The following is a 13,371-nucleotide window of genomic DNA, read 5'->3' as shown; positions in this document are numbered from 1 at the left end:
CAGCGTACATGCTGATTTGGTATAAGTGTTGCCATGAGTACTGCTTCAACCAAGGCTCTGTAAGCGTTGCTAGATATTCCTCCCTTTCAAACATATATATAAGATATGAAACGACACTTACAGACGAACGGCTCATAACTTTAGGCGAACCGGCCTAAAGCGGTTATAGGACACGTCATCAATGTATACTGGACACATGCATACCAGACATAGAACTTTGAAACACTGATCCCAGATAGAATGTCTTGGTTAAGCTAAACATTAGAGCAAATATCCGTAGGAATCCGTTGCTACACGGATGCCTCTATATTAGGGGACAAAGTGGAACTGGGGTTATATATTGAAGACCCAGAAATATAAATATACCCCCTTTTACCATATTAAAACACAAGCTTCCAGGCAGAAGTCCGAGCACTAACGGAATACGTAAATTGGTGTAGAATAAACCTGGCGACCTCATTTGTACCACTCGGGAGTAGTCGATAACAAAAGAGCGAATGTAATAGCTTTATAAGGAAGGGAGCTCGAGGTAGTTTACCTGACGAACGCAAAACCATTTGAAAAAAAGATTCTATGGGGTGACCCTAACGAGAGCAGGACAGGCAGGACAGGCCTTCTCAAAATTAGCAAATCTGAGGTTGATATGATGGTATGTACATACAAATTCAAATTTCTACACGATTTCTGCGTAACACGTGTAAAAGTATTACTCAAATTATAAGATAAATAAATTAATAATTTTTTATAATAAAAAGTTTTTTTATATTTTCCAAACAATTTAATTATATTTTTGTTTTCCTTAATACGTTAAGTATAATATTAAATAATACATATGAGTAAAATCGTATAAATATTTTGTTTTTGATCAAATAACAATTACTATTTACAACAGGAGTTACCAAACACAAATAAGACTTAGGGCTAAATTTAAACATAAAACCAATCTCTAGGAACATTTTTCAACAATTGATTGGCCAATTTGCCGAATTCCATGGCCAATTTCTTTTGCAATTGAGACTGCATAGCTTCTAAAACAATGCGACCGTTGTCACGCAAAAACAAGTTGGTGGCTTCAACTGTAAGAAAAATAAATATATTTAATTAAAAATTTGGCACTTTGCAATAAAAAAGTAAGAAAACTTACGTAAAATGCGATTATTATTGAAAGCATTTGAAATCATCATATTGACTTTGTCCACATTGATGACAATGCTGAGAGAATCAACATGCAAATAGGTGGCACCGTTCTTTTCATTTGTCGACACTTTACCAGTCAAATCTGCCACACAACCCTCTGTAAATAATAAAAAAAGTTTTATAAATAAAATAAACGTTTTAAAAATTGTCTTCTATAATGACTTACCAAATACAGCATGGAAATCACCACCACCGGAGGCGGGTATGATCAACAAAACACCAGAACTGGTATATTTGGCTTCAATTTTCAATTTTGGCAATAGAATTTTGGCCTCGAAAGGTTCACCGTTCTCACTGAGTTTCATGGATTTAACTTGGAAATTACTGGCACCAAACACTTCCATATTCTTCAATGTGATTTTATAACCTTGTGGTCCATCGGTCAACTGCAGTGCCAATGTGTTCATTTTGAAAGGTTCTACTGAAGGTAACTGCAAATAATTATATTATAAAATATTTATTAAAACAAAATTATCTTTACTGCATTGAGTTTTTTTGTTAAATCATTTTCGTAAATTAATGTTAATAACCATGTTGCGAAATTTGTTTTGTGTACTCGAGTAGGTACTACTGCACGAAAAAATAACTTTAAAACTGCATTTTGTTCATGTAAGTAATTACTATTTTTTTCTAAAGAGTCATACATGTTCAAAATTATGTATTTTCACATGTTTTTTTGATGGTTAAACGTTTAAATTGCCTATGACTAACGAATTTTTATTCATTAAAGTTTATTGAACTTTTATAATGTTGTAAAATAATAAAAATAAAACTTAACTTTACTTATAGCTTTGAATTAAGAAGTTTTTATTGTAATAAATTTTAATGAATTTAGAAATTGTAAAAAATATTTAAAATTAATCCTTGGCGTGCTGATTCTGAAAATGTTAATAACAAATCCGTATCACCCACCAATCCTCTAGTCTTATACTTTAAGTTATATATATGGGCAGTTTCGTGTCAAAAATCGAAAATTGGTTAAAGTCGACAGATTGGAGTTTCGGACCGCATAACGGATTTTATAAATTAAGGTCTCAAAATTACCAAAAGCAGGGGTTATTATTTTTTGGTAATATTTTTGAAAATTAGCCTTAATTCCTTTGTGATGTATTTTATATAAAACGTTTTCAGAATCTAAAATTCCAGATAATAGGAAACATACATCTGAAGTTTAAGTAAAATTGAATAATGTTAACCCATAAATTTTGAAGGTCAAAACCAGGCCATGCAAAAATGATAAATTTTCTTGATACCATACTGAAATATTATTTTGTTTTCAAACGATTTAAATGAAACTTAGGAATTATATATAACACAGTGCAACTGATATTTTGACACATGAAAAAATCGATGTGTACAGGAAATTGTGGACCATTTGTATTAAATGTGTGTACTCAGTTTTTTATAATCAGCTCTTATGCCCCTGAAAAAAGACCCTAAAGTTGAAAGGACATACGATTTCACAAGATGGAATTTCAAATTTATATACAAAATTTGGTATTAATATTAATTAAAATGAAATGAAGCTGAGAAACTCTAGTTAAAAATAATATTATTTATTTCAATTTATCAGGATTAAACAAGTAAGAGTGTTATATTCGGCTATGCCGAATCTTATATACCCACCACCAAACCTCGTTTGACTCGAATGAAACTTACTTATGTCGAATTTCATCTATATACTCGTATATTTAGGCCAGTTATAAGCGTTAAAGTAATTTTCTGAAGGGGACCTTATATAGGGGGGTAGGGTCAATTATGGGTCGATCCTCATAAAATTTGGTAGACAGAATTTGGTTCGTATTAAATTTATTTGTGTCGAATTTCATCGCTACACTCGTATTTTTAAACCATTAATGAGTGTTGCAGTCATTTTTTGAAGGCGGCCTTATATGGGGGGTAGGGTCAATCATGGACCGATCCTCATAAAATTTTTAGATAGATTTTGAGTCTTATGAAAGTTACTTATGTCGAATTTCGTCTATATACTAGTATTTTTAAGCCAGTAATGAGCGTTAAAGTCATTTTCTGAAGGGGACCTTATATGGGGGTAGGGTCAATTATGGACCGATCCTCATAAAGTTTTGCATATTGATTTTGGACTTATGGCGAATTTCATCGCTATATTCGTATTTTTAAACAAGTTATGGCTGTTAAAGCTGCATTTCGAGGGGCCACTTGTATGGGGGCTATCCAAAAAAGTGGACCGATATTGCCCATTTTCAATACCAAATAAACCTTACTTATAAGAAATATTTATGTGAAATTTCAACCCTCTAGCTCTTTCCATTCGGACTCTATCGTGCTTTCAACAGACAGACAGACAGACGGACGGACAGGCATGTCTAGATCGTCTTAGAATAAAATAAATATAGATAAAATGTACAGATTTCCAGCTTTCATTTGGTACCAATATTAGCTTCATACAACACATACCCAGCTAGCATTTTTTGAATTTTTTGATCACATTCGAGTCATTTATGACTCTTCTGCACGATTAAAATGATCATATATGCGCTCATTTTCTGATCATATATGATACATTCGTCGGGAAAAAATGGTACCCTACCCGCTACTCTTCTAAACGAGTCTTTTATAAGCCCCACTTCTGATCAGTTCTGACTCATTTTTTAATCTTTTTTGAGTCATTAATGAGCCGACTTACTGGTCGTTTTAGAATTATTTTCGAATCATATTATAGTCATTTTTGAGTCTTTTCTGAGTAATTTTATGTTTGTTGTTTTTGATGAATTTTTTATTTCAATGGAAAATGTATGTTTGTTACAGACAAATATTTACAATACAACAGAAAACGCTTTTTGAACTTCCTTAATTGGAGTTTAGTGAGTAGTCACCCAACTATCTTCCGTAGAAGATCATTAAACATATAAAATTATTATAATTAAAGCATAATATAATTTCAATTTCCTTGACAGAAGATCGACTTTATAAATATCACACAAATTGAAATACTTATACATTTAATTTTATAAACGAAATGAGAATTATATCAATTTATTTTAGGCCACACAAACTTTTTGCCAACTCTTCTAAAAGAGTCTTTTCTGAGCCCATTTTCTAATCAGTTTCGACTCATTTTTGAATCGTTTTTGAGTAATTTTTAAGTGTAAGTGTTGCTATTCCATTGCAAACAAAAACAATTACACAAGAAACAATTTTAAATCTTCCAACTGCTCGAAATATGATCACAAAATAAGTTTTTAAAACTATCATATTTAAAACACCAGGATGATCAATTTATGATTGCAATACATTTTGTTATTGTTTTTCAAATAATCAATTTTCAATCATATATCGGGATCATTTTCTAATAATTTTGTAAGCGCTCAACTTATTAATCACTTTTAGGTCATCAAAAGGAGTCAAAAATGACTCAGTTTACTGATTAATCATCCAACGATTTTCCAAATGCTAGCTGGGATGGGAATAAATTATTGTTCATTAATGATATTCACTATATGACACCTTTAATGCGGCATGATAGTCACATAAATATTAGGAAATTATATAAGTTTTAGCAAGTTTTTTTCTTATTTCTCTTTTTCTACGATTTTATTTCCTTTTTGTTTGCAGCGAACAACTTATTGTTGCATCAGTGAATGTGGCAAACAGAAAATTATATTTCTGTGTTTTTGCCACTAACTCACTGACTGAGTAAACTCAATTTACAAAACTGCATTTTAGTGCATTTAATTTTTTTGTTGGTTTTCTTGTGGCGAAAACAAGTTGAAATCGTAGAAACAGTTTGAGTTTAGTTTTTCCACAAAAATTTCTTTACAGTAAAAATTTTCGTAATCGATTACATGTCAATTTCCAGAAAAATACATTGGAAAAGATTGTTTAAAATAAAAATTTAATGAAATGAAAAATATGTAAGTCTTTGAAATAGGAAAAGTTCAAGTGTATATTATTGAATGATATTTTTTGAAAATTACAATTAATTATAGGTCATTATAATAATATAATAAAATAGTTTAAATATTATTGTTTAATTATAACTTGTTCCTATATTTGAATAATAAATTAATGTTTTCCAAGAACATCATACATAATATGTATCTACTTTTTTGCAGTTTTGCCAAAATCATTAATATTGAATAATTAATGAAAAAGAGTGTTTAACAAAATATTAAAATTTTGTTTTTGCATTGACCTTTTGAAGATGAGGAAAAAAGTAAACATAAACAAAAACATTAACAAAAACATTAAAAATTATAACACCGATATTTTAATATTTTCAAGTGGTATATTTACATATACATACATACTGGTTAAGCATCAAAACAATATCAATAAAAGCTGAAAAGAGGATTAAAAATGGCTAAAACGAATTATCTGTTTTCTGCTAAATCAAATCCTCAAAGAAATTATTGTAATTTTTATGGAATTGTTTCGGGAAATTTGGCATGCTAAAAGTATTGGGAACTGAATATCGGAATAGACTAGATTAGATTTTCGAATCCAATTTATTATCGTGATATTCCTCACTTTTGGTCTCTATATTCCTCCCTTATGGTGGCTAGATTTTCTTAGAAGCTTATCAGAATTCAGAATATATATATGTATATACATATTTGGGTTTACAGCTATGTATACACTGCTGTCAGATCATACAACGTTGGAAGATCTGGTAATGCACTGACAATAAAAAATTGTTGGAAAAAGGTAATTTGTCAGTTCAAACGGTTGTAAGAAAACCTTACAATTTCATTGCCCGGCAATTGTTAGACAATAAATTGATCTGCAAACAAAAATTTTCAGTTCACACTCTTTTCAGATTGTTGTATGGCTAATGTTGCCAGATCTTATTTAACTGCATATGTTCAATACAGTATAACAGTTAGAATCCTAACGAAGACACTTTAGTATCATTATGAATATAGGCGGATTACAAATAAGGGGCGTGGTACCTCTCTCAAATCTGGGAAGCCTTCAGAGCTAGAATTCTCAAAGTTGGCATGGTCAAGATTAAAATCCACATGAACAATTTGGGGGAAAAGCTGGTTTAGCAATACGGGCGTGGCACCTCCCATATAAATTAAAGACAAAGAAACTATTTGAGCTAAAATCCTTAAATTTTACACGAGCAATTTTGAAATCCATATGAACTTATGGAATAAAATAGACGGACTAGCAATAAGAGGCGTGGCAACCAAACATTGCACTAGCAACATTGAAACACATATTACCATTTAGGGATAAAATGAGAGGACTGACTATAGTAGATGGGCACCATCCAAATGAAGAAAATACATTAGTATATCTGAGAAAATAAAACAGATTAATACAAATGTGCGGACAAACAATTGGGGGCCTCGTATCTTCTATATGAATTAAATAAAAAAGTCGTACACAGAGGGAAAAATAAATAAACACGCCTGGTACCAAATTGACACCAAAAAGTTTATAAGTATATACATACGTACGACAACACTATGTAATGTGAACAACATTGCAACAATTGTTGCAACATTTGTTGTCGAAATCTAAATTTTATACACATCCGTTGTCTAAATGTTAACAAACGTGGTAAGCTCACTATTGACAAACAATCTTTTGCCAATAGTGAGCTTACCACGTTTGTTAACATTTAGACAACAGATGTGTATAAAATTTAGATTTCGACAGCAAATTGTTGCAATGTTGATAACGTTGCGTTATCAACATTATAAAGTGTTGTCGTACGTATGTATGTACTTTGACAACGGATGTTATTGAAAAATTGTAAGCTCTTTGATGTCAATTTGGTACCAGGCGTGTATATTTCCTTTTCTCTCTGTGTATATCTAAGATATTATTAAAACTATCATCATCAAATTTTGCACCAACATCTTTGACATTCATGTGAACATTTACTGAGTATCTTTTAAAATAGTTAATAAATCACCAATCTCTATAATATATTATTTAGTGCGCAAAACTGTAAAACATACCTCAATCTCAGGTATACCGCGTGCCAAATAAGGTTTCAAGTGTTCCAAAGAACCCATAAAACATTTCAATAGCTCAGGATCATCTCGTCTACATTGTTTAACGTATTCAGCTAAAAGTGAAAAAAATAATAAATAAATATAAATTATGAATAAACAATTTTAAAATTAACAAAGATTTAAAAATTGTAAACATTTAACACTTTTATTCTTAATTAACAACAATTTGAAATATTTATTACTAATCAGAAAAAAATAAAAATAAAATTATCATTAAAAAATAAATAAATCTTAAAGTTTTCGTTCTTCTTTTTATTTGCCCATCATTTTAAGACACCTTGATTGTCTGAGATACTTAAATATTTGAATAATTGGATGTTGCCAAAATTTTAAACAAAAATAACGTAAATGTTTTGTGGTTGTTATCCATCAAACTGAAACACGTTTTTAGCTATGGGTCCGGTCCAACTTATTTAAAATTTTAAATTCAGCTTCCGTATACATTTATTAATGGCTAATTAATATGGAGTAGTTTTTGCGATTTAAACCAAATACAATTTTAATTGCTTATTTTTATTTTTCGATTTTCAAAAAGTTCACTGTGTCCACAACCTTCATCTTGAAATGAGTTGTAAATATATGCAAAAGTTTTGCAAAAACGTTTTGTTTTAAAATTAATATTTTTATCTTAAAATAGGAAAGATGCTATGAGAAAAAACAAGTTAAAGTGTTACAGTCGGCTATGCCGAATCGTATATACCCTCTATCAAACAATGTTTAAATTTTGAAAGGGTAATGTAAAATTTAAATTTTGAAATTGTACTACATATAACATAAAGAGTACTTTTTTAGGTTTTAAAGTACTAAACAAATTATAGACTAGTCTAGACTAGACTGTAGACTAGACTATAGACTAGACTATAGACTAGACTATAGACTAGACTATAGACTAGACTATAGACTAGACTATAGACTAGACTATAGACTAGACTATAGACTAGACTGTAGACTAGACTATAGACTAGACTATAGACTAGACTATATACTAGACTATAGATTAGACTATAGACTAGACTATAGATTAGACTATAGATTATACTATAGACTAGACTATAGACTAGACTATAGATTAGACTATAGACTAGACTAGACTAGACTATAGACTAGACTATAGACTAGACTATAGACTAGACTATAGACTAGACTATAGACTAGACTATAGACTAGACTATAGACTAGGCTAGACTATAGACTAGACTATAGACTAGACTATAGACTAGACTATAGACTAGACTATAAACTAGACTATAGACTAGACTATAAACTAGACTATAGACTAGCCTATAGACTAGACTATAGACTAGACTATAGACGAGGATTTACTCATATTTAAGATAATATGCAGATCTTTTAACATATGATAAAAAAAAACAACAATCTTATTTTCTGTAGGAGTTATATGGGGGTAGAGTCAATTATGCACCTATCATCATAGGATTTCCTAGATAGATTTTTGGTTTGTGTCGAATTTAGTATCTACACCGGGATTTTAAAGCTAGTTATTGATCGTTATAACAATTGAAGGGGATCTTTATGGGAATTAGGATTATGAACCGATATTCATAAAACTTGGTGAAAAGATTTTGATTTCTATAAAACTTGTTTAAAACAAATTTCACCATTATACTTATATATTTAAGCCAGTTAAGTTGGATTAAAACTTTTTTCTGAACAAACCTTATGTGGAGAATAATATTAATATTATATTATTATTAATAATATTAATGACCCGATATCCACTATTTAAACATTATTCCTGACCAAACAAAACTTATCAAAAGAGAATTTCAGTTCTCTAGATGCTACTGTATGAGCTTTATAGTAATTTCGAAAATTAGATGGACATGGGTAAATCGTTTTATGATCCAATAAGGAGCAATCTTTTGTGGAGGATAAGTTTAAATATGACCCGATGTCCACTTAACAACATAATATGATAATATCAACTAAACAACACAATTACTTTTTACACTTTATTCCTGATGAAATCCTGCAACGAAATTGAATTTCAGTCCTCTAGCTCTTCCAGAGTGGCCTTAGGATCCAATAAAAGCCAAACTTTTGTGGGCATAGGGTCAACATTCCGATGTGTGGTATACCGAATGACAAATTCAATATACCGCCACCTTTTTTTGATGGTGGATATAAAAACCCGTCTTGTTTTGAGAAATTAATGTCTGTTGGTTAGGGTGTCAGTATTTAAATGTAAACTGATTTTAAAATTAACAACTTTGGTTAATGAATGAATGAATCATGGAAAGGTATTTCCTTTTTAATTAATATAATATTTGACGATTAGGGCGAACTAAAAATGATATGTAGTTTGATCAAATGAAAAAAAGAAGTTACTGAGTAAAACTACAAAATTATTTGTTTGGTCTGAGCATATTTTGAGAAAATTAGTGGATTATCTTGGTTTGTCCATATAACTTCGGGCTTCGCATATTACACATTGAAAAATCTACTCAGTAGGGTAAACTTTGTTAAACGTTAAAACTTTGGAGAGCCTGAAAACTTGACTCATCTCTGAATGTAAAAAAAAATATATGAACAACAACTCATAAGCATAAGATTACTAATAATTCGAGCAAATAGAGAATGGTAAATTTTATATAAAATTGGTGTAGGTCAAGTTTTAAACTTTAATGTAGTGTAGATCATAAAATATGTATTTCTACAAATCAATCTGTAAACATAATGAAAACAAACATTCAAGACACCATTTTATTTAAATTTTTCCACACTCATTTTTTTCTATAACAAAAACAATTATGTACGCCCATCGTAAACGCACGAGTCTATTATTAAAAGTTTACGGTACAAAGTTTTTTTCCTTTGTTAAAGTTGTTAATTTACAGATTCACTATTGTTTTGATTTTTAATATTAATATTTTGACCTTGACTTTGTATCTCATTTTAATGACTTTGAACTCTATATTTATATTTAGTATTTAATATGTTTATTTTAATATGCCGGCCGTTGTTTTGTTATACAACAATTATATTTAAGTTCAGCAAATACAGTTATGCAGTTTTGATTTTTTCAAGTCCAAAACTCTCATCTCATAACCTGTTTAAAAAAATTCAAATAAAATTTGTTTGTTTTAATTCCATCAAAGTCATTTAAAAACGTAAATAAACTTCCGCGTATTTGTTTGGTAAATAGATTTTTAAATTTGTTTTGTAATAACGATGACAAGAAGAAAATAGTTTAAAAAAATATAAAGTACTATTAATGACCAAAATAAATTGTAAACAAGTAAGAGTGTTATATTCGGCTATGCCGAATCTTATATACCCACCATCAAACCTCGTTTGACTCGAATGAAACTTACTTATGTCGAATTTCATCTATATACTCGTATATTTAGGCCAGTTATAAGCGTTAAAGTAATTTTCTGAAGGGGACCATGTATAGGGGGGTAGGGTCAATTATGGGTCGATCCTCATAAAATTTGGTAGATAGAATTTGGTTCGTATTAAATTTATTTGTGTCGAATTTCATCGCTACACTCGTATTTTTAAACCATTAATGAGCGTTGCAGTCATTTTCTGAAGGGGACCTTATATGCGGGGTAGGGTCAATCATGGACCGATCCTCATAAAATTTTTTAGATAGATTTTGACTCGTATGAAACTTACTTATGTCGAATTTCATCTATATACTAGTATTTTTAAGCCAGTAATGAGCGTTAAAGTCATTTTCTGAAGGGGACCTTATATGGGGGGTAGGGTCAATTATGGACCGATCCTCATAAAATCGCATATTGATTTTGGATCATAAGAAACTTACTTATATCGAATTTCATCGCTATATTCGTATTTTTAAACAAGTTATGGCTGTTAAAGCTGCTTTTCGAGGGGCCACTTGTATGGGGGCTATCCGAAAACGTGGACCGATATTGCCCATTTTCAATACCAAACAAACCTTACCTATAAGAAATATTTATGTGAAATTTCAACCCTTTTCATTCGGACTCTATCGTGCTTTCAACAGACAGACAGACGGACGGACAGACGGACAGACATGGCTAGATCGTCTTAGAATTTAATGAGGACCCAGAATATATATACTTTTGTGGGTCTATGACCAATATTTCTATGTGTTACAAACGGAATGACAAAATCAATATACCCCCCATCTTTTTTGATGGTGGGTATAAACAGTTTGATTACAATTGGGACTACAAACGACAAACGCCCATTGTTTTGACGTTTAACAGAAAAAAGTTTCGTTTAATTTCGTCTTAAAAATTGTAAAAACAAGCTTTATAACTTATAGAAAACTTGTAACAGTTTGATTACAATTGGGATAACAAACAACAAACGCCCATTGTTTTGACGTTTAACAGAAAAAAGTATCGTTTAATTTCGTCTTAAAGAAAACATGATGGAAATGATAAGATCGGAAGAAAGAGCAGTAAAAGCAAACGGGACTTGTTGCTTTGCATTATTAAAAAGTGTACTTTTTATGAATTAATTTTGTACTATTGACAGACTATTCTCTTGAGTAGACAAATTCTTTGGACTAGTATATTGACGCTCTTATGGACTAGCCATGGACTAGTCTATTGACAAATCTATGGGTTAATCTATAAACTATTCTATGGCACTAGTCTTTTTATTACTATATGAACTATTGACTGGTTTATTTATGCTCTAGATTATGCACTAGTCTATTGACTATTATATCGAATATACAATTGACTATTCTATGATCTAGGGAACCTAGATCATACGGACTAATCTATGAAAAAGTCTATTTACAAGTCCACCGACTATTCTATGAACTGGCCTACTGTTTAGTCTATAGACTTTTATATGAACTAATCTTCGAGTCGTCTACTTCCTAATCTATGGACTAGTTTATTGACTTTATGAAGAAGCTGATAAAGTAATCTATTGACTTGTGGAAGTTGTACTGATGCCGTGGGGGTACTGCGATATGACTACGCAATTGACAAATATATGGGTTAGTCTATAAACTATTCTATGGCACTAGTCTTATCTACTGACTAGTCGTTTCTATGAACAAGTCTATTTTCAAGTCCACCGACTATTCTATAAACTAGCCTACGGTTTAGTCTATAGACTTGTATATGAACTAATGATTCTAATCTATGGACTAGTCGATAGATTATTCGATTGAGTAATCTATTGATCTATGGAAGTTGTACCGATGTCGTGGGGAAATACTGCTGTATTTTTCGATATTAAAGAGAACTGAAAAAACTACAGATCCCGGGATTGGTTTAATGTTTCCTTTTCCAATAAAAAAAGCAACGGATTCTCTTAAAATTTCGACTATAATTATATTATTGTAAGTCATTTAAATTTAGAAAATCTCTTAGAATCGTTCATAAACGAAAAACGATCGTGACATAAGTTAATAACAGATCAATCAGCTTTTACAAGGAATTCGATTTTTTAAATAAAAAATTAGGGAAATGATTCTCTTAAAGTTTCGACTATAATTTATATCATTTAGATTAAGAAAATCTCTTAAAAAACGATCGTGACATAAGTTAATAATAGATCGATCTGTTTTTATAAAGAATTCGATTTTTACAAAAATTTCCTTTTAAAAGGAAAAATTTCAAAGTCCAAACTTTTCTAAACCTCCATAATTTAATATATAATTTAAAGATGTGAAATTAATTACTCAGAAAAAATTTGAATCAATTCGTTTGGATGTTTACAGTTGCGAATTTGAGACGAATTGTTTCAGCATTATTGGAACTTCGAGGATTTTCAAGTAAGATTTTTTAATATTAATTAAGGTTTCAAAAAGTTTATTTTTCCATCCTTATATTTACATAATTTATATTTTAAAAAACTTTACACAATTTACAAGAAAATAACTTACGTATATCTTTATTTTGTTGAGCAAGTATCACTTGGAAGACAGCTAAACACAATACAAACTTCCACATTTTTATTTTAAACACTTTTTTGATTTAAAAAAAATTTATCACAGAAATTAATATCCTTTTTTTTGTTTATTTTTATTTTTTTTACAATAAGTATTATTTCCACTTATTTAAATATTTTTTTCTAAATATATTTTATTTTTGTTTAAATTATTATTTCTTCCTTAACGTCCGTTTGCATTGAGTTGAGATTTAAATCTGTCTTAAAGTTTCCACATCGTCGAAATATAAAT

The 13,371-nt window shown here is 30.1% G+C and overlaps 1 protein-coding gene across 1 annotated transcript; it reads right to left on the bottom strand.

Annotated features, from left to right (window-relative positions):
- Nucleotides 1-837: 837 nt before the first annotated feature.
- On the bottom strand, nt 838-13,371 carry LOC119604168. The gene is made up of 5 exons (XM_037956644.1): nt 13,075-13,371; nt 7,152-7,261; nt 1,364-1,628; nt 1,145-1,294; nt 838-1,076 (listed from the first exon to the last, which is right to left on the bottom strand). The coding sequence occupies exons 1-5, from the start codon at nt 13,139-13,141 to the stop codon at nt 928-930; spliced, it is 741 nt and encodes a 246-aa protein (XP_037812572.1). The 5' UTR covers nt 13,142-13,371; the 3' UTR covers nt 838-927.

Source organism: Lucilia sericata, unplaced genomic scaffold (genome assembly GCF_015586225.1).
Source record: "Lucilia sericata isolate MDLA Ls3-8-SP2 unplaced genomic scaffold, ASM1558622v1 Contig000367F_arrow, whole genome shotgun sequence".
NCBI lineage: Eukaryota > Metazoa > Arthropoda > Insecta > Diptera > Calliphoridae > Lucilia > Lucilia sericata.
Note: the sequence above shows the minus strand (reverse complement) of the source record. Positions and strands in the feature narration are given on the sequence as shown.

Excerpts from the sequence above, each read along its gene's own strand:
- LOC119604168 (XM_037956644.1), bottom strand. The coding sequence starts at position 13,141 with ATGTGGAAGTTTGTATTGTGTTTAGCTGTCTTCCAAGTGATACTTGCT. Across the intron at positions 1,295-1,363 it reads TGATTTCCATGCTGTATTTG|AGGGTTGTGTGGCAGATTTG; the intron begins GTAAGTCATTAT and ends TATTATTTACAG. Across the intron at positions 1,077-1,144 it reads CAATAATAATCGCATTTTAC|TTGAAGCCACCAACTTGTTT; the intron begins GTAAGTTTTCTT and ends TTTTTCTTACAG.